The following is a 27,841-nucleotide window of genomic DNA, read 5'->3' as shown; positions in this document are numbered from 1 at the left end:
TGCATTGTTTTTCTGAGGAAGTTCCAGTTGTTGCATGTGCCTGGTCAGGTACATATCAAAGGGGGCATTGTACTAAATAATGGGCCTGATAAGGGATGAATTCAGTGGAATGATGACGTCCTTCTACCTAGATGCTATGCCCTTGCTTATAAGTTGAGCAGAATAAAATGATTTCCTTACTGCCTTACATATGTACCCAAATCCCTGACTACTGGATAGTCTCTTAGGGGTGTGTTATCGGTGAGGTAACTTCCTAGGGTAGTTGACTTCAGGATACTATTATGTATTTCTTGACAGTAAATTTTAAGCCATGGCTTTGATACCAGTTATCTGTCTGTGTTAGTTCTTCCTGTAGGATGTTAGCATTTTGGGGGAATTCTGTGACTGCTCCTAGTTTGCAATCATCTACAAATTTGGTCAGCCAGAGGCCCTTGGCATTGACCCAGCACAGAGCCCTGAAGAACTCCACTAGTGAATGGCCTCTTTGTGGAGGTGGTCTCCCATATTCTAACTTCCTGAGTCCTATTTGAGAGCAGCTGGCTATCCAGTATGTAACATTTGGGTTTATGCTTATACCCATGAGCTTATTTACAATGCCTCAGTGGGGTGTTGCATCCGATACCTTAGCCAGGTCAACATAGGCAGTATGCACCATTTTTTCCCTTATCCTTTGCCTTGGTGATCCTCTCAAAGAAGTCCACCAGGTTGAGTAGGGATGATCATTGTAGTTCTCCATTTGCATGGCACAAAGCCTGCATGCAATCTATGGTTAACAAGTGATTCCAGTGGTCCTAATAGGTCATGTATCAGGCTATTTAGGAGGCATCCTGGGATATTATCAGATCCCATCAATGCAGTGTTTTTGGTCTTAGGGAGCACATCTAGGACCTGATTCATAGTAATAGTTTGGGGTAGGGGGTGTTTGAAGGTATTTCCTGGAGGATGGAGTGGCAAAGGGAGAAAAGGGGGGAGGGGTAAAACTGGAATTGAATTTGTCAGCCAGGCCAGCAGATTTGCTATATCTTCCAGCTCCATGTAGGTGGCTTCATTTACAGTTAGTTCTGCACACTTCTATGTGCTGCCTTTGAGGTTTTGGACATAGCTAAAGAAAGCCTCATGGTTGTCTTGCGTCTTGTTTCTTTACCTCAAAAGTGGCTTTAGTGGGATTAATTTGACCTCTTAGTTGGTTATTTAGATTAATGAGAATGTTTTTATCATGCTGATCATAGCACTTCCTAATTGTGGCTGCTTATGTTTGTAGTCCACAAGGATGATTTGTTTTTTGAGTTTGTTCTGGGTTATTTCTGGTACTCAAAGCTGTCTCTATGCATTTATTGTCATGGCTGTAAAGGGTTTCTATGAACAATTCTGCATAAGCAGTTGTGTTCTCAGGGTTTAGGGGGCTTGAAAGTTTGACAGGTTATCACTTAGTAGGAAGTTTGCCTTAGAATAGTTCCTAAATGTTAAAGGGTTAGCCGGGGTCACACAACTGATTTTTATTATGAAGGAGATTTGTGGTCTGACCTTACCAGAGAGGACATTACATTAGGGGGTACAGCAGTCTTCTATGTTTGTGAGTACCAGGTTGAGTATGTTTGCACCCCTAGCAGATGTATGGACCATCTGGTACAAGATGCTTGCGTTAACAAAGTCTATAAATCTCTTGACCTGTAAGCTGTGGATCATGAAAGTACCCCAGTTTATAGTGATGTAGTTGAAGTCACCCATGAATATGGTATTGGATTGAATGGTGAATGCCTGGAGTAAATCCATGTAAGAGTTATGTATTTTTTGGGTCATAGAGAGTGACCTATAGCTTGTATGCATATGGACTTGGACTTTGTCTATGGAATGTGGACATGGAGAAACTCAAGTGCATCATCCTGTTTGACTAGTCTTGAGGTGCGTTTGTACTTGATCTAGACTAAGACACCTTCACCTTTGCTCCCTGGCTGTGAAAATGTATCGAAGACATTATAGCCCTGCACTGCTGGGGTGCTCTCTTCAGTTTTAAACCATGTCCCAGGAACTGCACAGATGTCCAAATTCTCCAGGGTGAGGAAGTGGAGTTTCTTGTTTAGACTTCTGGCATTAAGCAGTAACAGTTTTACAATCTCTTGGGTTGGTTTTCTGGTTGGTTCATCATTGCCTAATAAAGGCTTAATGGCTGAGGATAATGTCTTAGCCAATATTCAAAAGCCTAGAGTGGACTTGTGCAGACCATCCTTGTCAAAGAAATGTGGTCTGCTGACCAAATCCTCCCATGCTGACAAATGTTGTACTCCCATTAGAATGACACCAGAAACTAAGCCAATTATTGAAGTCAATCAACTTTTCTTCATATTGTGGTGTCATCCTTGGTGAAGGTAGAATGCTGCTCAATGCTATACACATACCAGCCTGGGTCACACAGTATGAGAGCTCCATAATGCCTCTTTTCTTATATTCCATGGAGATATACCTCAGGTCATTTACATCCACATGGACTATGACTGAGTCATACTGGCACTTGCAGTCTAATGACGAGTATGGGGGTGACTTGGCAGATCCTGATAGATGACCAATCATGATTTTTTTCTTTGTTCAGCCTGGTGAGTGAGACATCTGTATATCTCTTAATGGAGTCTCCTATCATTAAAATATTAGGTAGTGTGTTGGCTTGCCTTATGGGTTTTGTAGATGAGGTTCCAAAGAGTGCAGCTATATGTGTTGTGTTGTGTTGTTCTGCTGGAGTGCTTTTGAGGTTGCTAAGGATTCATTTTGTAGGATGAATGTCTAGGATGTCTTTGGGGTTTATGAAGGTTGCTTTTAAGTGCCTCAGTATTGTTGGTCTATGGGTCAGTACTTTGTGTAATAGGTGCAATGCTTATATTACCAACAACCCGATTGCTATTTAGAGTGTTTTTTTGAGAGAATCTTGTCTCCACTGACATTCAGGGGGCTTCATAAAGGTTACCACAAGGTGCATACATGAATAATTTGTATACACTTTCTGATTTCAAGAACTGCCCTAACAGAATGCTTGTGCTGTCTATTCACTCAAAACTGTTGCACTTAGTGTACACATACTGGTAACATTTATGAATCAAGCCCATTGTATAACCATATCTCTCACATTATTTATCCATTTCTTTAAGTATTAGTTGGTTGCCAGTGAACATAAGATAATTCCTGCATTGTCTCAGGATGCCCATATCTACAAATCTCGTGGTGGAGAAACTGGGAAAGTGCCCATCCATGGTGCTAGTTTACAAAGGGGTGGTAGAGCAGGCTAACTTGGAAATTGTGTGGGTAGAAACTACAGCTAGGCTATATATGAATGAATGTACATGGCTCCCCAGTGCACAAACAAGTTGCTCTTTGAGAAACTGAGTACTGGGTAAACATACAGGGGAACTTTTGTAGGGAAAATTTAGTTTCCAAGCACCTGTGACTATACAGGGCACTGCTAAATCCTACTGCATGAAGAGTCCACAGTCTTGTCCACAAATATTTTTCTAAGATAAATAAATGTATTTTGTCAGAAAGTGGAGCAATGGAAGCAAGAAAGTGCTATAGTTTAAAAAATGGAAACTGGATGGGGCAGTTATGGCAGTGTGATAAGCAGTGTGCAGAAAGTGGTATTAGGGATTTTATGTTTTTTCTGTGGAGCTGTCTCAGAGTAAGGACAATGCAAGAATGCAGCAAATAAAACTACTGTTGAGAATGCCTCAGATTCCAATACACAAACCACTTTGATCAATGTTGTACAAATTATTAATTAACAAAGAATCTGGGCATAATGACAGTTCCATTAAACATCTTAGCCTGTCCAGTATAAAGGTATGCATTTTGTTCCTCTTTGTTAACGAGATTATGAAGACTTACTAGCAGACATTTGAACATTTTGCCAAAAACTTCATTTACAAGTATATTTTGCTATTTTTTACATCATATGGCAAATTTCTGTAGCTCTCTAGCTATTAAGATGTTAATGATGATAGTTTATTGAAAATATCCATTTGTAATTATGATAAGGGCAGTAATTTAGAAATGTATGAAGACGATGCAATATCTGAGTCAAAAGGCTTTTTTATGGGCTGTGGTCACCTTGCTTTGCCTAGCCTTTCAATTAAGAATTATTTTATGGACCCCAATATTTTGCATACAGTTAAACTGTATGAGGATGTTTTAATAAAAAAAAATAGTTTTTTTAGGCATTTAAAATATCATGAGAGGTTTAGTTTAATTTAACAAGAGACCTTATAAGACCTTAAACGAGGGGGCTGACAAATGCATTTTAAGGAAGCTTATGAATGTGGTAACTGGGTGAATTTTTATTAATGAATTTATATTAAAATGTATTTATATATTTTGCAATGCACAGGATGTTTGGATTTGGTTAGACATATATGGTTCTACTATGAATCACCAACCTGCTCAATCCTAAGCATTGAAAATCCTGAAAGTGACGCCCAAAACACAGAATTTCAGGTCACACCAACATGAAGAAGGGAGAAATCTCACAAAAACAAGGAAATCACACTGGGAATTATTTCCTGAGGAAAACAGTGATCAATGTTATGTTCCTCAACATCTTCTTCTTTGGGCAACTGTCACTAGAGGAATTTCACCTTGACCATCATAGAGGAACCCATATATACTAAAGGGGTACAATATAGAGTTGTTGAAATTGTTCGGTAAAACAGGTTTGGTTTCTGTCTAGTAAAGATATGAAGAAATTTTATTTTAGAAAACAACCATCTCCAGTTATGCATGCACTTCTTAAAGTATGCAGTATTCAAACTGACTTCCTGTGTAGAAATTTTATTGTCATCATTACATTCTTAAACATCTAGAGTAGAAGAAGTTATCTGACTATTGTTGAAGGCTTTACCAAGATTTATTCATTCTATATAAAAGGTACTTCAGATTGTTTAATAATTGGAAAGAGATAAATTGGCAACTTTATATTCAGATATCCATCACAGTTAAGGGTTATAGTAGTTGTGAATATATATACATATATATATATATATATATATATATATATATATATATATATATATATATATATAAAATAAGGCATGGGGACTTCTAAAAAATTAGTTATTGCTTCTAAACTAACAGAACTTTTAGCTTTAGAGTGAAATATGCCCCTACTTAAACATGTGCTTATATGAGCTTCTTATTTGTTTAATGTGTAACATTGATTTTTTTTAATTTTTGTTACTGTGTGTATAAATGTTGAATAAATTGTTTGATTTTGATTTGTCACAATGATTCACTAGGTTTGAAGTTTTTGTGTATGATGCAGGAGCAAGTGAATTATTTGGATGTGACTTTAATTGCTGATGTGGCTATATCTCTCAAAATCTTAGCACAAGAAGGGTAGACAAAGCCTAAAATAATTTATTTTATTTTATTTATTTTACATTTGTTTACCGGGCTAGTCTAACTGGATATATTTCCATTTTCAGAAGAGGCCCGGGGAGAAAAGCTCCTATATTAGCACAAAGAATTTGAAAAGCAAATATCACAAAGTACAAGAGAGGATTTCAAAATACTAAGAAAGTGATGTTAAAAAGAAGAAAAATTACACTAACAAATATTGACATATAAGATAAGACAAGTCATTTTACATTATGATACATGAGGTAATTTGCAGTACATTTAAAGGATTGTATTCATATAGTAAGTTATTTAATTTTACTAGTTTACAGTTATTGGCTCCAGAGGGGTAAGCAGTAAAGTTTTAGTAAAATGTGGAAAAAAGGAAATAGAAGTAGTGAAAGCAGAAGATTAGTCAGGGATTGCTGCAGGGGCATAACCAGTGTGTTTTGATATGTATTTTGAGCTTTTGTTTAAATAGTGGAAGGGGAGGAAGTAAAGTTAGTTTCCTAGGTAGAAGGTTCCAGTTTTTTCCAGCAGAGGTGGAGAACAGGGAATCACCTGCCAAGTTGTTGGACTTACTTATGCTAGCTAGAAAGTTTGCTGGAAGATCGTATGGAATTTAAATTTTTGTAAGGGATTATGAGGTTAGTGAGTATAGGAGTGGTGATAGGTTGGTAAAATATATTGTGGGCAATGGTGAGTTGGGAAAATATCAGATGGTTTTGTAGTTCATGCCAGCCTAGCTGCTGTAGATTCTGACAGTGGTGAGTTCTAAAGGGATTACCAGTGGCAAATCTGGCAATGCTATTGTAGGAGTTTGCTAGTTTGAGAAGATTATTTTTTTAGGTTAGTATATATAGGTGAAGCATAAAGAAGAGTTGAGAATAAATGAGAGTGGGCAATTGTGGTTCTAGCTGTTGGAGTTAAGAAGGGTTTGATTCTATACAAAGAGCCAATTTTTCTGTTTGCTGTTTTAATCATGTTGTTTATATGGCTATCAAACTTAAGGTTATTGTCAATTGTGATTCTTAACAGTTTGGTGGTAGTGTGGAGAGATATGAGGGTGCCATTTCTAGATCTTACAGAGAAATCTAAGGGGGTGGATTTACTGGTGGGTGTAAAGAGTTGGAGCTTGTTTTTTTGGCATTCAAAAGGAGGCCACGTTTCAAGAACCATGCCTCTACTGTGTTAAATACTTTCTGAGTTAGAGATTGTAGTTGTGATGGGGAGTTTGCTGAACATATGAGTGTAGAATCGTCTGCATATTGTATGCAGGTGTCTTGAGGAATTGCTACAGAAAGGATCATTGATGAATAGAGAAAAAAGAAGAGGTCCTAGAATAGAGCCCTGAGGGACTCCAAGGGTGACTGGCAGGTGGGATGATAGATTATTTTCCCAGAGGACTGCCTGTTGTCTATTGCTGAGGTAGGACGAACCATTGAATAGCTTTAGTGTCAAGAGAAAGGGATTCTAGAGTATTTATAAGAAGGGGTGGTTTACCATATCGAAAGCTTTTGAGAGATCGATGAAGAGAGCTGATGAGAGGATGTTTTTATTGCGGTTTGTATTGATGGACTCAATGAATGATAAGAGAGCAGAAGTAGTACTATGAAATTGTCTAAAGCCATGCTGGCAGTTAGCTAGAATGTTGTGCTGAGTTAAGTGGTCTAATAACTGATGGTGAATGCATTTTTCCATGACTTTTGCTAAGGGTGATAAAAGAGCTATAGGCCTGTAGTTAGAATAATCATTTGATTTACCACCTTTGTGTAGGGGGATGATGTGAGAGATTTTTCAGATGTCTGGGATGGCTCCCTCAGTAATGGTTCTGTTTATGAGGATGGATATAGGGTAGGCAACTGCTTTGGCTGCTTTTTGCAGGTATTCAGATGGTAACTGGTCAGCAGAAGGAGTGCAAGGCTTATGTTTTTGGATGATTTTGTAGATGAGAGAGGTAGAGATGGGTTGCAGCTGGAATGTTGGGAGAGTACCAGATGCAGTGGTAGGGAGACTTGAGCTGTCTGGGGATAGTTGACTGGCTAGAGATTGTATGGTCTCTGTAAAGAAGGTATTGAAGGCATTGGCAGTTTGATGGGGGGTATTGAGATCAGCCCCTTGTGGGGTTGGTGTACTAGAGTGCCCTGGGAGTAGGAGTTTGTTGATACTTGACCAGAACATCTTTGGATTGTTTTGGTGAGTTTGCTGTAGTTTACAATAGTAGCTCTTTTTGTCTGTGAGTATTGCTTTTTTTGTGATATTTCTCAACTGTCTAAAGGTTTGTTGCTCAGAGGTAGTTTTGGTAGCTCTCCACTTAGCCCAAGATTTGTTCCTAAGCAAAATTTTTTGTCTGGTTTCTTTTGAAAGCTAAGGGGCTGATTTAGACTTCATTCTAATAGACCGTTTAGGTGCGTACTCATCGAGGATATCTAAGAATTTAGAGATGAAATATTTAACAGCCTCTTCAAGTGGGAGAATTTTTAGAGGGTTCCAGTTACAGGCATTAAGTTCATTTTGGAATAGTGTTGGGTTAAAGTGTTTGTTGCTCCTTGAAATCCTATATGTGGGGGGGGGGGGGGGTTAGAAATATCATTTTTTTGTTTTATAATGCAAGTCAAAGTGTGATCACTTACATCGTCAGGCAGAGTTCCTACCTTATAAGATTGTTGGTGTTTATTAATAAGAATCCAGTCTAAGGTGGTCTCTTTTTTGTTTGGTTTGTTAATTCTGGTTGTGGAGGTGATTGTTTGACTAACGCCATGAAGATTAATGTGGGAGGCAGTATTTTCAGTATTGACACATTTCCAGTCAGTATTGAAGTCACCTAGTATTATTGTTTCTTGTGGGTAAGTAGAAGACACCCAGCTTAGAATATCCTCTGCTGTGTTGCTATTATTCTAGGGAGGTAGGTAGATACAGATGATATATAAGGATTTGCTAGAGTTGAGTTGAAATCTGGCGATAAGGACTTCTGCCTTACTATCCTGAGGTGAGTTATAAGGTAGAGAGGAGATCTGAAGTCCATCTTTAAATAGAATTGCTACCGCCCTTACGTTTTGTGTGGTCTTGTCTCAATATATTATATCCTGGGGGATGATTTCATTGTCTTTAGTTCCAGGTTTCAACCAAGTTTCTGTGAGGCAAAAGATGTCAAAGAAGTGAATATCTAGGAGGGCATGGGCATGGGCAACTTTGTTATTAATACTGTAGATATTGAGATGTCCTATTAGGAAAGAGTTGGAGAGTCTAGTTTGGGTATCTAGGGTTGAGGGATAGGAACTGTGAGTTTTGACTGTGGACACATTGGTGCAGCCAGGGTTAGGGTGGATGTCCTCATCTTTCAAAGAGAGATTCTTTAGTTTTAGAACTGGGTTATATATATAGTTAGTTTGATATTCCACTTTCCTTACTGAGAGGTTATTGTATTTAATGTGTGTGAGTCTATGGTACTTGGCTAGCAGGTAACTGGGAGTTGACATGATATTTATTTGAAAATGGGTGAGGGTAAAAATTTGTATGGCTTTTTGTTTTGGAACGTAATTAAACTGGTAATAATTCACATTTTCAAAGGAGGTGAGGAGATAGGCTGAGGTGAGGACAGGTATAAGTGAGGCTATGAATATTAGTTTGGTTAGGATAGCTTTAGTTTTTGTAGGCATATTGGTAAGATTAGTTAATGAAATGCAATGGAGGTGAGACTGGGATGAGACCCTAAAGAGGGATATTGGGTAAGGTTTAGTCTTAGAGAAGAGGGAGCTTATAATGGTTAGGTATCAGGTATTGGATAAGGTAAATTACTATAATTAGGGGCAACTTGAGAATAGATAGGTACAATAGGGGTGTGGCTAAATTATGTAGATTGGTTGGAGTATTGGATTGGTAGGAAGGGAGTGAGGGTGTGGTTTAGGAAGTATATGTTTAGGACCAGTGGGGGTGGGTGAGATTTGGGGGCAGGGTAGGGGAGTGGAGTGAGCCCCTAGGGCGAATGGAGTGGGAAGAGACAAGTACAGGCAAGTACTATCAAAAGAACAATCAGTAAGCTTTAGAGGTGCTTTCAGGTAAGAAAGGGTCAGTAAAGGATGGAAAAAAAGACTGTAGAAGTGAGAGTATAGAGAGCCACTGGAAGAACTACAGAAGGTTTAATAGGTGTGGAGGGGAATAGCAGATTATACTGAAAAAGTTCATATATATTTAACATTAACTTGTATGAAAGGAAGGGATAAAGGAGTATAAATTCAGTTAAGCTGACGGTGCCACCTAGTGGGCAAAAAGTATATAGCAGTAGATGCTGGGAGTAGGGGGTAATTGAAAGACAATTAAGGATAGACTGAGAACTGTTGGGGTAGCTAAATCAAGGAGAACTAGGTTTATTTGGGGGGGCAAAGGACAAAAATAGGGACTGATTTGAAATATTGCTCTAATAAACTTAGAAAGTTGCTAGAATAATAGGATTTGAGTTAAAATGCATTTTCTGAAGGATATGGAGTCTGAAACTCAGATCTATGTCATTATTTAGTGACACCAGTCCTCAAAGATTTGCCCTAAAACCACAAATTATAAGAAGAACAGATCAAAAATATGAGGTGAAATTTGGACAGTCTGTGAAAAATTGGGACAGTTGAGAGCTATGGATGTAGGTAACGGGTAAGGAAATTAAAACTAATTATATAAGAAACCCTTAGCACTTATATATGCTGCCCATCAGTACCTGCAATCATTTGCTGGATTCCATACCCCATAAGGAGTTTAGTTGTGTTTTTAGAAATATGAATGATGAGATAGAATTTGAACAGATAATTAACTGGATGAGAGGCTATAGGTATTCTGATTTGTAGCTAAAAGGAGTTGAGAACAGGATCAGGAAACAAGAGGTAGAATTATTACATCAGATATAGCTAAGGAAATAATTATTACATCAATGACTGAACCTAGTGTAACTAAGATAAGTCCAAATGATTCAGGAAATGTGATAAATTTTGTTATGACATATTCAGACTGTTTTTCTCTTGTCCACAATTGTTGAAAAGAACTGGAATATTCAAATCTTGTGCTTTTATTGTGTGATGTTATTCCTTTGACAGTAATCTCCCATGAAGTAAATATCTAAAGGAACATTTAAATAAGATAGAAAAGATTCCTTTCCATGTGGGCTCTGTAAGGTACAGTCCAAGGTAAGAAACTTAATTCCACAATTAACAGGGTTAATTTAATAGTTAAATCCTTCTTTTTTTCCATCTGTAATTCAGTGAGGTGGCTAAAACCAAATCCTTTGTGGGTCAGACAAGACAGAACATTAAAGTAAGATAGAGGAAACATTTAGATAATGTGAGGACTTGTAATAAAAATAGTTCAGTGGTACATCATTGCTGGAGTGAACATCAGAGACAAGGATGCCCAATATTTTTTTAGTGTTTTGACAAAACCAGATTTGAATAGAAGAAGTATTGAAACAGTTCAGATGAGCAAAGAATTTTGCAACAGAATTGCCTGTTACAAGTCACAAAAATTAACCTTCTATCAGATCCAAAAGGAATCTGTTGTCAAAGGTCCCAGCAGCCCTAAATCCACCATAGCAGAAAGCTTGTGACTGTTAAGATAACACTACTATGGAAAGCAGCAATGAATAATATTTCTTGGATGAGGTTAGACTTCCAGAACTATAAACTCCTTAGGATGCATCCTGTTATTCTCCACTCCCTATTTTCTATTACTTTTACCCTTAATTTTTACATCAGTGTGAGAGTAGCAGTGATGTTTTATTACTATATTTTTCCAGACTGCATTCCAGAATAATGAGGCACAGCTGTGTAATGCACTTCCATGCCAGCAGATATTTAAGGAGATGGCATACTAACAGTATATAATAGCATGAAGATTTACCCAGCATTTGTGCCCCATTTTACCAGTTTATTTTCACCAAGTAATGGGTTTCTTCTCTGTACTGAGTTAGTGTAGGTCTTGTGTCAGATTAGATACTGATGTAGACTGGGAAAGAGATTCAGTTATATATTCTATGTTGTTTCACATCTCTTTTGAGACTATATTCATTGCTTGAATGTCTGCCTGTGGCCAAAATCTGTTCAACGTCAATAGCAAAATCTTAAGCATATGCATAATTCATCCATTTTCCACAGTGTACTTAAAGAGGGGACACTTTACAGAATGGTAAGGAGAGGTACTAAAGGTGCTATTGGTGGGCACATTGGGAGATTTAAACAGTGAATGGGTGTAATTTAACTGAAAGACCTAGAAACATGGGAAGGTGACAAATAGAAATTTGAGTGACATTAATTAAGTTCATTATGCTTGCAAGGAGGATTTTATAGTTTGAATGGAGAAAATAAAAGTGGACTGGGTCATGTGAAAAAGAAATTGGTGCCTTTCCTAGATAAGAAGTTACAATTTTCAGAAAGAGGCTGTTAGGAACTTTTATTTCAGTAGCATGTCTAGAAAGCTTAAAGCACTGGCATTTAAATTAAGATGCCCGCATGTAGAAAGGTCACTTTTCAGACAGGGGAACCAAGAAGACAAACAAACTAGGAAACAAAGAAAGGATCAGACTCTTACCATTAACTGTACATGTGAAATGGGTTAGAGTAAAATAGGATGAACAATGGATGCATTCCCATCAGAGGTTAGTTTGACAAAGTTAAATCAAGAACAGAAAGAAAAAACTTTTACACACGTTTCCCTGGAAGAGGTACAGGGCATTATATAAACCCAGCAGGGATAAATACATTGCTGGGTTCTAACAAAATTCCCTTTGGGGTTTGGAAATTGGGGTTGATGAAATAAAGTGGTGGGTTTAACTGTTTACCTAGGTCAGATTTAATAAACAGATCCTAGAGTCTTGGAGGGGGCAATAATTACAGTCATCCCAAAAGAAGGCAATGCTTTCTTCAGTGCATCTTTCTACAGACCCACCTTGATTTTAAATTATGACTATACAGTATTTATGATGTCATGGGCTAAGAGTGTCTATGTTTATGCCTTTCTTGATCCATTTGAGTCAGTGTGCATTGTGGGGGGCATGTCAGACATTCAGTAATGCATCATGAGTACTGATGATCATTCAGGACATACCAGAAAGAAGGAAGAATGCTATGTTACTGGGACTTGATGCAGAGAAGGCATCTGATAGGGTGAAGAGTGTGGCTTTTTCTTTATAGTAACAGAAGGATGGGACTTCCATCTGAACTTTTGGACTAAGGAACATATATGATAGAGCAAGTACAAGGGTAAAGATGCAGACTAGATTGTCAGAGTTCTATATATTATTAAAACAAAAACATAAAATAATAATTTCAAAGAACATAAAAAGAATCAAGTGATAGAAAGGCACTGTCTGTTGCAGAAGGTTTCAGTATTGTAAATATGTGAAGAAAACGTGTGTATTTATCCACAATGATACACAGTGTCATTATTTTTATGGCACAGCTAACTGTGATGTATTAGATTTGATTTACTGTGCATACTGCCAAGAATTAAATAAATATTATGCTGGAAAAGCTGAGTGAAAAACAGCTTATTATGGTATGCCAAATCAAAGTTTTAATGATCCTCTGGCCAAACATTCTGAAAGAGCAGTCATTTCACAGACTTATGTTTCATTTGCATACTTTAGAAGTGGTAGGTGAGTCAGAAAGAGATGCTGTCTAAATTTTTTAATTGATTTTAAATGTTTAGTGAGCATTTTAATCAATTAATACAGTTTATATTATATAGGATTGCATATTCAAAGTCTATTTCATGGCCAGATAAATTATTAGATTATTTACAATTCTTGCTGTGATTATGGAAACCACAGCATTAATTTGAGTGATGAAAGGGTTGGAACCACAATTAGGAGCAGTTTTCTAAAATGTAACTCTTATCAAATTAGTGGATTATGTGTTGAATGAGAAATGAGTTAGAAATATATGCATTACTCTTTTGAAGGGATACAGCAGTATTACTGCCGTTATGCCTCATGTACTGATAGTACTGATAGATGTAGTAAGTGTAGTATCTAAAGCCGAGAGTGGAATAATAGTATAAATGCTAAAATAAAGCACTTTCTTCCAGTGACTGTTTTTTTTTTTTTTTTATTTAATATATTTGTTTGCATTTTGAAACATGTTATATCTGTATAGCTCCCTTATCTATGAGACTAGCAGACCTGGGCAACATGTTACTGTTTTGTGTCACTATACTACGATATTATTAGATCTGATTTTGCTTTAAGAGAAAGTGTTCTATTATAATCTTCATGGAGTACCCAGGAATTAATAGTGACTGTGAGAACTGACATTACTGCAATCTGTGAACAAGGAAATGCACTTAAAGGAGTGTAATGTTTCTTATATGTTTGAAGGTTGCATAAACAAATTCTTGTTGTAGAACCATGTTATGGGTGATAAAATACAACTTAGATTTCATAAAACAGCATTACAAAAAGCTTAAGATTAGAAATACAAATGTGGGCTCCCCTACTTCCCCACTGGAAATCAGTAAAGGTGCATCTTCTAATTGTGCATTGTCAATGATTCACCTATTTAGGGAGATTTCCTCACATATTTGAGTTGGAGTCACTGTACAGTTGGTATATATAAGTCTGGGAGGTGTGTTGGGGGGGCAGTCCCCCTGCAAAAAGCAAGAAAAAAAAAATTTTTTTTGTCCTTTTGGATTTTGAGCATTTTTTTTTTATCTTTTTTGGAATGTTGACTTAAAGGAAGCTGTTTTTTCTTAGTAGAGTCATAAATATATCATCTAATGAAATTAAACACTTGCAAAAAACATATGCCAAGCAGTTTTAGCTATTTAAGGAAAGAATCAAGTTGCTATGTTAACATTTGCTAAAATATAAATTCATTCTTAGGTGGAAATAATACCCATGTACTAAAATATAAATTCCTTCTTATGTAGAAATAATGCACGTGTACTAAAATATGAATTCCTTCTTATGTGGAAATTATACACATGCACTAAAATGTGAATTCCTTCTTGTGTGGAAATAATACACGTACTAAAATATGAATTCCTTCGTATGTGGAAATAATACACATACTAAAATATGAATTCCTTCTTATGTGGACTACTCATGTGATGTAAACAAGTTATTTCATACAGCATGAATACCACATAAATATTGAAATTATTTCAAAAAAGGTAAACATGAGAGATAGGAAACCTATTAAAATCAAGGAAGGAAAACATTTTATTATATAATTTCCTTCAGAAAACTGACCCTTTTCTGGCAATAGGTTATACTGAAATGTTCATATTATACATTTTTTTAACTGAAGAGATGTTAATGGCTTTTTCCTCAGTTTGCCATTAATAAGCAAATAAAGAAATAAAGAAAGAAAGGAAAAAAGAAATACTAGAATATTATCTTAAAGTGACAAGGATACTGTGTCATTTTCAATGCTACTACTTGGGGTGATAGATTAAAGTTATTATTTAATGAGATTTGTTAATGAGGATGTAAAAAAGAAACATGTAAAATACTCTGGAGTAATTCTATAGAGATAAGACTACTCTGAAATCCATGTTTTACTTAACAAACTATGTGGGATGGACCCTAATGAGTATCGAAATTCTACAATTTTTAACACTATTTAGTCCCCATTTTTTCAGATGAGTTAAATTCTCCTCAGAATTACTACTAGAATGGTGATATAAATTTTGAATGCTAACATTCTAGTGAAGTGAAGCCAATATTATTGTCATGTAGTTATTATTTATTTAACATTTGAGACCCATCTTATATCAATGGAATTTAATCATACTGTTGAACTACATAATAATAATAATAATAATTATTATTATTATTAGTAGCATTATCATCATCATCATCATCATTAATGACTCAAAAGTGGAACAACCAGTAACATTTCATTTTACTCAGGTAGTCAGTTCTCACTGACTGATCATACGGAACTTGAAAACATATCATAAAGTAACTATATGACAGTTTGACAAGACAAACATGTTAACCTACTAATTTTTATTAACTAAATTCAGATATGAGCTATCGTGTTTGAGTGTATGATGGATATATAATGATGCTTTGAGAAGCAAATTTCACAGATTACCTGATCAAGATTACCTGCCTGAATAATAAATATATTCTTAGATTTTATTTTGCATACTCATTTTGCTATGCATGTTTCAGTGTTATGTCTGGTTCTACATAAAGAGTGATATGTTGATTAAGATAATTTAAAAAAATCAAAATAAATAAATATTTTTCCAAGTTATCTGAGAATAGGAAAATAATGTGGGATGCATAATCACCATTTTCTACAAATCATATACGAGGCAGGGAACTTTGACAGTAGAGTATATAGAAGAAATTCTGATGTTCATATGTAGTATATCAATCTAATATCTGATCACCATAACCATTGTGCTCATCATCATGTTCATCAAAACCTGTAGACTATAGCAGTGAATAATAAAGTAGCTTACCTATCTGTAAATTATACCCCATCTATAGTTAATTACTAATAATTATTTATGGCTCTGACAGCAATAACAGTCTAGGGATTTTTGCTTATTAATAATTCTCAGCTACAAGAGAACTGACATATGATTACAACTAAAAATGGTCAAAATTATATGAAGTTTAGTAAGATATTTTTAAATTGTACCTGGAATCATGCTTAGTTAATAACATGGTATGCAGACAAATGCTTTTCAGGCTTGTTTACCCTGCACTATATTTCTGTGGTTTGTACAATGCAAGGATAATTTTTGAATCAATATTTCTTCTTCATTGTTTTATTTATTTATTTATTGACATTTGTTGACCTGGAAAGTCCACTAGGCCAGAAAGGCCCATTTTCAATGGAGGCCCGGGGAGAAAAGCTCCACAATTACAGACAATTTTAGATTACAGTTTATACATTACAAAATGTAAAAAATAAAGATAAAAAGGTCAAACAATTTTAGACATTTTTAAATTTCTGATTAGACATTAATTGTACCTTACCTAGAGACATCTGAACTTTAATCGCTTTATATTCATACTCACTAATCGTATATTATTCCTTGATCTCTTTTTTGTAGATTTACACTTTTAATCACCCTCACTACTTTTTCTAATAATGTGACTCACTTCACAGTTATATGAACTTGTAGCTAAGAGATTAGATTGAGATTCCAGTGGCTTTGTCTGATGGATCCCCTTGGTTAGCTCAAGTTTATATTTATATATCATTGTAACACATATAAGTCTCTTTCCCTCCAGACAGCTTCAACCATCAAACCAGTATTTTCCCCAAAAAGATCCTTCCCATGCCCATGAACATTTCTTTAGTTGCTAACCCACTCTGACAGTATTATCTGGTGGATAATCATTACAATCGGTATAAAAGTATTTTCATTTAAACTTTAGTTATCTGTATTAACAATGCCTGTAAGACTTTTGAATAATCACTATCATTGATCTTCTACTTGTATAAGGCATAATCTAATCCCATATTATACTGCAGAAAATAACAAGTCTTACTTCCCTTAACCCAGCCCTAAAATGTATAAAGAAGGGTTATGCCAACTGAACCAAAAAATATAAAAAAATGCCCCTTGTTCCACCAATAGGAAGACTAATAGAGTGGACAGTAAAAATGTTAACCCTTTGTGTCATGCAAAAAAGGGCAATTGAATTATTGAATTGGTATTTAAATGTTTGATTAAATTATTTTACTTTGCGGTGGTGCAGCAGTAGCGTTGTTGCCTCACAGCAAGAGGTTCTCCCGTTCAAGTCTTGGCTGGAGTGCGGGGAGTGCCTTCTGTGTGGAGTCTGCATGTCCTCCCGCGATTGGGTGGGCATTCAAAAGACATGGGTAAATGGGCGTGCCTTCGTTGAAGGTTGAACGTCGAGCTGGCACCTCGATGTTCGTGAAAATCTACTGCCAATCATTAGCGGACTGGAGTTCCACTGTGGAAACCCCTAACTGGGAAAAGCTGAAAGACAACAACAACTTTGTATTCTGATGAAGTTCCTGTTGTGGTTCAAGATGAAAGTGCTCAGTACTTGGTCAATTATTCATTAAAAGTAGGTTTTTACCATTTGGACTCTTGTTTTTCTTTTTTTTTATATTTTTTTTGCTTCAGCTGGCATTTTTATTGCACCTTGAATTCAATATTTATTGTTATACCAGCATCACCCTTCTTCTGGGTTTTTACCATTTGGACTCTTGTTTTACTTTTTTAAATATTTTATTTTGGTTCAGATAGCAATAACTATATTGATAGCATTCAAAAACTAACATAGTTCTCTGTTTTCCGATCAAACTTAACTACCCAAAAAAGCCAGATTTTTCTATAGTACGGATATCCTATTCCAAATATATATATATATATATATATATATATATATATATATATATATATAGGTCCATTTTCAAATCTCAAAATACTGAAATACTGAATTTCAGTATACTGAGACAAGAAAGTCGAAAACCCACTACAACGAAAAATAAAAACACCAAACGTCACAATACTGAAACATCATAATACTGAAATTTCAGAATGCGTTGCTATGTATTTCAATACAATCTCCAAGACACAAACAAAAATCACTCGACAAACCACCCAACAACATTACAAACCAACAGAACTCACACCACAAAACCCAAGAAATCTACATATAAGCAGGGGGGCAAGCCCCATGCACCCCTACATCCTCCACTACTTATATATACCAACTCCGAGATCACACTACCACAAACAACCTAGCAAACCCACCGCTACATGCCTCACACATCCACTGCACACTTTCACACATGCACCCAGGAAAAACACACACACTACAGATGTACAAAAATCAACACTTACACACACACACACACACACACACACACACACACACACACACACACACACTCACCTACCTAACCCAACCTACTCCTAACACTTCCAAAAAGATTAAAAAATGAAACATTAAAACCCTTAAGAACACAAACTTACCTATTTCCAGACATAACCACATGTCAGCCACCATGTCTAACCCCTAAAATACACTATACCTTAAAGAGTCAGTACACTATAAGCTACACACCATACCACAACTACCGCAAATTCGAAAACCTATCAATCATTAACATGCAGTTTTGAATAACTGCACTTTCATTAACACAGACACACGTCTCTTGCTATATATATATATATATATATATATATATATATATATATATATATACACATATATATAAATATTGTAATTTCAGAATCACAAAGACCAAAATACTGAGACGAGAGTCATGAAACTAAAAATGCCAAACTGAGTATGTTTTCCCAGGGCAAGTAAACACTTGTCCAACATGGGGAATTATGCTCTTTCTCCAATGTATGTGATTCTGGAGTTAGTATATAGTTGGGAGGTGTGGGGGGTTGCAGCCCCCCTGCATTGCGTGTGGTGTGTTTTAATGTTCTGTTGGGCAAGTGATTACCTCTCCTGGGAAAACTTATGTGGTTCGACATTTTAAGTTTCATGATTCTCGTCTCATTATTTTGGTCTTTGGGATTTTGAAATTATGGTATTTAGAAGTAGCTCCATATATATATATATATATATATATATATATATATATATATATATATATTAAAGTGGAATCAGGAATATCAACCTCTGTAAAATTAGATGGAGACAAATGTATTTTCACCTCTGGAACTGAAAATGAAAATTATTTTTATAGTTTCATGTTTATAAATCATGTAGTACTTACAATATCAATGCTATAAAAATAAACTTACATAATATTCCACTCTTGTGTTTTATGCCTTTCTTGTTTCTGTTATACAGCAGCAGAATCCTGTAATATCTTTTGATAATTACTCTGTTCGGTCATTGTATTATGATAACATATTTAACATTTATGTCAAAGTGGTAGATTTACTAGAAAATTTTGTTTTAAAAAAGAAACAGAAACTCCCTACACTTTCTATTTACTATTGAAGTAATATTAGACAATCATGTCAGTTTAGATTGAAATGTGGTAGCAGCAGTATGTGTATGTTTCCAGCCAAGCAGATATATTAAGATTTTAAAAATCTCAAAAATAGGAATTTGTATTACCAATTTTATAAAAAAAGTCTTAGTAAAGTTTATGTCACAACAGTCACCTGATAAACTCCAGTTTTCATTTACTTTTTTATGATGTCTCTAGAATTAGGAAATCAAATAAAAAAAATCAGTCATACCACTTCACCAATATTTCTCTAAGACACTAAACTGTAAACAAGCTGCTTAAATAATAATGCACTGCCACAGGTGGTATCCAAGAATAGCATAAGAAAACAAGTGCCTTAATCATCTCTTTGTATGTAGCAGTATTGAAGGAAATCCCTTATCATCAGCTGTTACTTTACATCACAGCTTTGAGTGTCATTCTGACAAGAAGTTGCAAAATGAAATTACAACCTAGTCACTTAAATTACATTCTATCTGTACACTATAAAATAATATGCAGCCTGGAAAACCTAACAAAAACTTACTTTCGATAATGCAGTAGGCTATGGAGCAAAATTCACAACTGAGGTTTTTGGATGAAGTACAAATCATCAACTAAGAATATTTTCATGCACAGCAAATAAATCTTTTAGAAATATAAAGGTTTTACCCCTTTAAATATGAGGATAAATATAACAAAACTGGGAATTACACATTCTACTCCCAATGCCATAAAATGTGGGCGAGAATAGACTTCTTTTTAATCTCAGACATACTCATTAACATGGACCCTACAATAGTCATACACACTAGATTTCTGTCAGATCATTCCAAAGTTCCACTGAGTATCAACTGGGACAAAAAAAGGTTTTTAAACAATAGAGCTAATAACTGGTCATTAAATCCTAATCTGCTCTTCAAAACAGATGTAGTAAAAGAGATTGAGGATATATTAAAAACATCCCTTGTAAATATCTTCAATTCTCAAACATCAATGGATATAGAATGGGCATCGACCAAAACACAAATCAGAGGAACTTTCATTAAAAAAGCAGCATATTATAAAAAAATCCAACTGAAAGAGGAACATAAAATAAAGAAGAAAACAGAACAACGTGAGAAAGAATTGATAAATAACCCTAATAATCAAATGGAAATGGACCTCCTAAAACTACAAAGAGACCTATATATTCTCGGAACAGAAATTTATCTTTTTATGTGACAAGAAAGTTGACTAATTACACAGAAGAAGCCCAAATTCCTTCCAGAGCATTGGCAAGAATTATCACTCAACAAAAATCCGCCTCAGTTATAGCAGAAGTAAATTACCAAGGGAAAAACTATACAAGAAATGAGGAAATTATGAAAGTATTTGAACAAATATATACTCAAACATATGGAGAACAAACCCTACAAGCCTCGAAGGAGGATAGGGATCTTTTTCTTCAAAAACTAAAATTCCCTAAACTAGATTTAGATCAACAAAAAAAACTAATGGAGCCCATTTCTATTAATGAGATAACCACAATTAAACATCTAAAACCACACAAGGCCCCAGGACCGGATGGTCTTACCTCAGAATTTTATAAATCCTTCAGTCCACTAGTTGCCAAATTATTATACCACATGCTGAACTATATAATAAATAACAACATACATGATATTCACTTTAATGCCTCTAAAACTATTTTTATATTAAAAGACCAAGCGGACCCTAAAAATCCAGATAGCTATAGACCCATCTCTCTTTGAAATATAGACACCAAGATCCTGACCTCAATACTCACAAACAGAGTTAAAAATCTGATAGAGAAAATAATTTCTCCAGAACAATTTGGGTTTACACCACGTAGACAGACCAGTGACAACACGCTAACATTAGAAGCGTTAATATCCTTTGCAAATCAGAAAAATACCGACATCTTCACAATGGTAGTAGATGCCCACAAGGCTTTTGATAGGGTCAATCTTGAATTCTTGCTGCAAACATTCCCTCACTTTGACATACCTAAAACTTTTATACAGATCATTCAAATTCTCTATAGTAATCCATACACATCCCTATATATAAACAAAACATGGTCAAACAGAATTTTGATAAAAAATGGAACAAGACAAGGCTGCCCGCTATCACCCTTTCTTTTCAACCTTTACCTAGAACCGCTATTTCTATATATTAAACAAAATACATATCATAATCCCCCCTCAATACATAACTTCAAAGTTTATCTCTCAGCATTTGCAGACGATTTAAACATATACTTTACTACACCAAATTCAGACATGACCAAAATAATAAACACAACTGAACAATTCTCATACATGTCTAACTACAAATTAAACCTTAATAAAACTAATATATTCCCCTTAAGGCCACCTAGACTCATCTCCCTAATACCTCTCTTAGAGAAAATAAAAATAAAAGAAGAAACCAAATACCTGGGGATTACTTTCTTTCAGAATAACAAGGAATTCTACCAACATAACGTAACTCTTAAATGGCAAAACATAACACAAGATTGTACAAGATGAAATAACCTTAGGCTACTGTTTTTGTCTAAAGTATCAATAATTAAAATGAACATACTACCTAGATTAATATATCTATTTATGACATCTCAGATAACTATACATAATAAATTCTTCAAACAAATTCATACCTTTCTAGCAAAATTTGTATGGGAACCTAAAAAGACCAGAATCTCCTATCAAAAACTAACACTTCCCAAGAACAAAGGGGGTCTGAACTTGCCAGATTTCAAAACCTACTACTCTATTATCAACACCAATAGAATACTGAGAATAGCAGAGTATGACCCCTCAGCAAAGACTGGTTCACTGGCCTGGATAACAATATACTATAGGTACATAAAATCACTAGACATCAATCCCAAAGCGCTTCCCTTCTTAAATAAAAAATATTTACAAGCCTATAACATAATAGAACCACTAAAACATTCTATAAATATAACACAAAAACTTTTTCACTCCTTAAACCTTGGACAAGCTATGCTAATACTACAACCTCTCCATAAAAATCCTAACTTAAAAATAAATAACAAGATGCTAAACCTAGATTCCTTCCCTTGGTTAAAACATAAGAGAATCCAAGATATCTACCCATTCCTCAATAGCACAATTCATGAATTAAGAAGTAATCAAAACTTACCTAAAGTACATATAATAACTTTAAGACAAATCAAAGAGGTGTGTTCCAGTTACCTCCAAAACCTTACCATATTCGAAAGTGACATTGAAAACTGTACCCTACTTTGGAAGACTATGTTAATGCCAAGGAAAGCAATAACGAACTCATACAAAATGATAGGGGAAATCAAATTCCAGAAAGACCTTCTCTTCTCTAATTATTGGAGAAAATTAAAACCTGATATGGATGACCAGCAAATAGAAAAGGCAATCAACTTAACATTGAAAACTATTCCACTTAAAAAACTCCCTTACACGCAACTCATGATTAATAATAATGCTTATTTCACCCCAATAATTCTTCACAAATTCAATGCAACTAAGTCCCCATACTGTCCACACTGTAAAGACCAGATTGCAGACCTAATACATATATTTTGGAGTTGTAAATGCGTTTTCAAGCTTTGGAATTCCCTTAAGTTACAACTGCAAAAAATGGGGTATCAAGCATTAACACTAACATGGGAATTTACTCTTTTACACATCCTCCCTGCCAACATCTCAGGAAAACAAGCTAACCCACTTATAACAATTTTCTTATTAATGAAGCTATATATAGCTCACAAATGGATAGATCTGGTAAGTATCTCTTGGGAGGAATTCAAGAAATCTGCTATTAAACATCTACTAGCACATAAAATAGTATTGGACAAAAAAACAAAAATATGAAAGCCCGAGCAATCTGGGAACAGTCCTATAACATCTTATTAGCATAAAGCACCAGGTACACCATATCTTATGAACTGGAAGTATTCCCACAAGTACACAGCTTAACTATAGATGAAGTATCATTTTTGTATGAGCTGTTTTTAGACTAATGACATTAATTGGGAAAGCATCTTTGTATATATATTGTAATTAGGTATGTTGTATGACCTACATGTTTCTACTTTATCTGCAATGTATAACATGCAAATATGGTAATTTTGTAAATATGGAATGGTTATGGTTTTTGCAAATGTAAAACAAAAATAAAAATTATTGAAAAAAAAAAAAAAGAAATATAAAGGTTTTGCCTCACTTTAGTAGTTCACTATTTTGTACATTAGGGTCAGTTCAATGTGCCTTCTCACAAATACTCACAAAAACTGCTATACTTCCATGACAGTGAAAAAGCTACATGTTTCAAAAGTAATTAAAAATAATGGTATAATTAATATTTCTCTCAAGTATGGCATCACATATGTGTGCTTTGCCTGACCTAAGGCTTATTACAGCATCACCCATATTACATTTCTGATGATCATTTAACTCCTGTATAATGTCACAATCTACTTTAATTAAAAACTACTTTTCTCAGTAATTAGATTTAAAGATCCAGCATAGATATACAAAAATATGATACACAAACATAGTTTGGAGTATGGCATAAAAAAATACATTAATTGTTAGAATTTCTCTCCAATAAATCCTAAACCTAGGCTATCGCTGCAATGAAAGGTGCTTGCATTCTCTTCTAGGGACTATAATATAATCTGTTCTGAAACTCCCGCCATCCACATTTTAAAACAAATGTATATTTTATGAAAGTATAGCTTACTTGGATACTTGTCTTTCAAATGTATATGTTTTATTGTCCCAATCATCTGGGTCTGGAGCATGGATTTTTCCAAGAACAGTAGTTGGCATTTTTCCTAAAAGCAAAATGAAGAAGATTACATTGAAATTGTAGTTTAAGTAGCTTGTTACTTTCTTGACAATTCAGTAAGAAATAATTGTTTGGAATGTTGCCATAGTGAGGTGAAAGCATATTCGTAATAGGTAGACCACTTTTCTGCCTACTCATTCTGATACTAGTCCAGATAATCAACCTGCCCTTTATTTGTGACCCTCGTCACAGTTGTTTGAAGCAGTTTGCTGAACTTGCCTTTTCCATTTCCTGTCGTAATTTACAACCATTTTGTATGAGTATGTGCACAAGGATTTCTGTTTTATTGCTCTATATTGTGCCTTAAAAATATTTTCTTCTTATCTTGCAAAAGAATGTTCCATGGCACCTTTTTCAATTATCTCCTTTCAGTAAATGGTTTGAAGTGGAATGTCTCAGTATTTTGCAGTTGCTTCAAACTCTGATATCTTTATGTATTTAGCCTACACTAGGATATTTAAATGGGTAGTACAGACTCATCATTAAGGGATCTGCCTAATTGCAAAAGTTTCAAGCAAATCTGAAAAAGAACTGAAATTAAATGCGGATTGAAAGAGGGTACAACAAACAAAGCTGGGCATTTGTTATATTTTATACAAATCAGTGGTGTAAAGGGGATCAGAAACAAATGCAGCAGCTGACAGATACATAGAAGAAAGTGACAAAACAGTCATGTGGTATAAACTAAATGGTACTACAAATAAACAGGATAATACAAAATAATTGACTAATTATAATTAGAGACCCGGGATATATGATAGATTAAATGCAGATGTTAAATTGTAGGTGCTAAATAAAGAGAAATCATAAGGATTTTAAATAGTTTATTAATATGATGAGGAAAAACAAGTATAAAAAGAGACTGTTTTGCTGTTTACTGAAGATTTTATTTCCTTTTTGTATGCAGTTCCTGCAGTGTATGATTAAGTTGTAATAATGAAAGTCTACTTATGTGTTATTGATTTTTTTTTTTGCCTTTTAAAACCGTTATGTTGGTTGAAGTAGTACCTGAAAAGAGAAAACCTAGATCTAATGTACTCACCAGTTTAATACATTGAAATAAATGAATGCATTAAAGTATTTTATGTTAGCAGTACCTTGGGATTTGAAATAGCAGAAGCAACAAGCTTATCTGAAGTGATTCTTTCTATCTATGTCTCACATTCTATAATATATGAAGTAATAATGCAATCATGGCCTTAGAAATTGATTTTTAGAAATGGGAGTTTAGACAATACAAATCTCACTCAAAATCTGTTGATAATACTGCCAATTTTATGTTTTTGCCTTTTCATATTTCTGGTTACATTTCTTTCTTTCTTTCTTTTCTTGAAAGACATTTTTTATACAATTATTTCAAGTGCCTAAGGCTTTTTTTCCTTAGCTCATGTTTTCTTTCATGATGTGGACTCATCCAGACTTTAGAACAAGTGTTTGACTGAGTCCATGACAACTGACTGACAAGCTCTTTCTGAAAAAATGAAGTGACTCACTGGATCTTTCACACTTGATGAATCATAGTACAGTAGAAGGAACCAGAATGGTGTATCTACTCAAAATGAGTAAGTTCAGTACAAGGTCAGATTGGCTATTCATGAAGTCCTCAGGAATCTGGCCAGTTTGCTGATACACCCCTTGAAGGAGCACTTCAACAGATCATTGGTCAGTTTAGTAGTATCTGGGGACTTGGGAAACAGCAAACATGGTACTTTTATGTAAAAGGAGGAGAAGAAAAATCCAGGAAACAGCAAACTAGCTAGTGTAAGAGCAACAGCATGGAAGATCATAGAGAGATTCTAGATCATAGAAATCCTATAGGCTAAACAATCTCCAGGACAGCAGCTAACACAGGTTCTTGACTAGAGCAAGTTATCCTGGTTCTGTTTTGTGATTGGATTGCAGATAATCTTGACAGGAGGATACTTCTAGACTTGTCCTACTTGTACTTTAGTAAAGCCTTTGACTCTGTTCCCCACAAACAGCTGATGAGAAAACAGGAAAGGTGAGGGATAGCCCAAAGATTGAGGAAATGGGTTGACACATGGTAGAATGGAGAATACAAAGGATTGTGGCAAGAGTAACAATGTTAGAAATGTGAAACATGATTAGTAGAGTACCATAGGAGTAAATTCGGAGTCCAGCATTCTTTTGTATATTTGTCTAAGATGTGAGTGAGAGAATACAGAAAGGAAGCTACCTCTTCCCTGACCACACATATTAGGTGCTGCAGTAGAGGATAGGGGAAGAGTCTGAAGACGGATTTGAAAAGCTGATGAAGTGAACAGAAATGTGGCGGCTGAGGTTCACTATATATAAATACAAATACTGCACTTGAGCTACAGCAAACATGGTGTGAAAAATCAGCTGGGGAAGTGTAAGTGATGGCAAAAGAGTAGAAATATGATTTAGGAGCGTTAATCACATTTGGACTGGTCCACCATGAAGAGAGTGAAAAAGCAGTGATAGCAGCAAACTGAAGGATGGTTTGCATACTCAGGGGACAGTCTCCAAAATCAAAGCAATAATGGTGCCATTCTATGGATCCTGATTGAAATACACCTTGTGTATGGTGTACAGTTCTGAAGACCACACAAGGAAAGAAACATTAGGCTGCTATAAGATGTCAAGCAGAAAGATACCAGAAAGAATCATGGAATGGAGGGGGAAGGATATAACCTCAGACTACAGAATTTAGAATTATTTTCACTAGAAAACCAGAGGACACAGGAGATATGACAATGGAGTACAAGCCTATGTTAAGGAGATATGAGGTCATTCCTTTGAACAGGGCAGACAATGGGGGGAGAGAAGTGCAACGTCTGCAGGCTGTGGGGATGAAGTACTCACTGAACTCAAAAAATACTTCTTCAAAAAAAGAGGGTTGTGGCTTACTAGAATGAGTGGAGGAAAAGGAATCCAAAGAAGCATTCAAGAAAGTATGGGTATATGTAGAAAGATTGAGGAAAATGTTAGGGATGGGAAGAATGTAGAAAGTTAAATGCACTTAAAATAATGCATTGCACATGCATATGCTCTATGAGCCACATATATGCAGCATATCACAGTTTGCCTACAGGTTTTTTTATACACAAGTGCTCATTTTGGAATTGCCTGAGCCTGACTGCTTTACCAGAGTATTTGCTAATTACACAGTTTATTGATGTGTGTTAGCTCAACAATTATGTAAATTATTTGTCCCCAAGACCACAACATCTTGGAGAAAGAGTATTTAGTTAATTGTATTTTGAGAGTGACTTCTCTTTCTCCCTATTACAGCTGTCCTCAGAATGGGTGTGAGTAAATAAAGTTACCCCATGCCCATTGTAAAAAAAATGCCATCCGTGATTTTTTCTAACGTAAAATTGAACAAATCATGTCCATAGGTGTAATGTTAACTCAAGGAAATATTTTCATGTAGTGGGCACTGTGCAAATGTGTTTAAGGGCATTTTTTGCTTTCAAGGAGTCATAGCTGATCTATATATCTTTGCAATGACACAGGCATTCTGATGTCAAAATGTTCACTGTATATACATTCATACACACACACACACACACACACACACACACACACACACACACACACACACACACACACACACACAAACACACACTTTTTATTAGTAATTTAATTTATGGTAGATACAGGCCACATATTACTATGAAAAGGAAACCTTATAT

General features: G+C 35.2%; 1 protein-coding gene across 1 annotated transcript in view; it reads right to left on the bottom strand.

The window, feature by feature from the left end:
• The window catches only part of LOC122810195 (neural-cadherin-like), a 1,307,756-nt gene that overhangs the window by 559,243 nt on the left and 720,672 nt on the right, over positions 1–27,841 (bottom strand). Inside the window, exon 19 of the mRNA XM_044081677.1 lies at positions 24,054–24,147. Within this exon, the coding sequence (XP_043937612.1) occupies positions 24,054–24,147 (94 nt within the window). The remainder of the gene's footprint in view (positions 1–24,053; positions 24,148–27,841) is intronic.

This window comes from Protopterus annectens, chromosome 8.part1 (assembly GCF_019279795.1).
Source record: "Protopterus annectens isolate FY-2018-M chromosome 8.part1, PAN1.0, whole genome shotgun sequence".
Classification (NCBI taxonomy): Eukaryota; Metazoa; Chordata; order Ceratodontiformes; family Protopteridae; genus Protopterus; species Protopterus annectens.
Note: the sequence above shows the minus strand (reverse complement) of the source record. Positions and strands in the feature narration are given on the sequence as shown.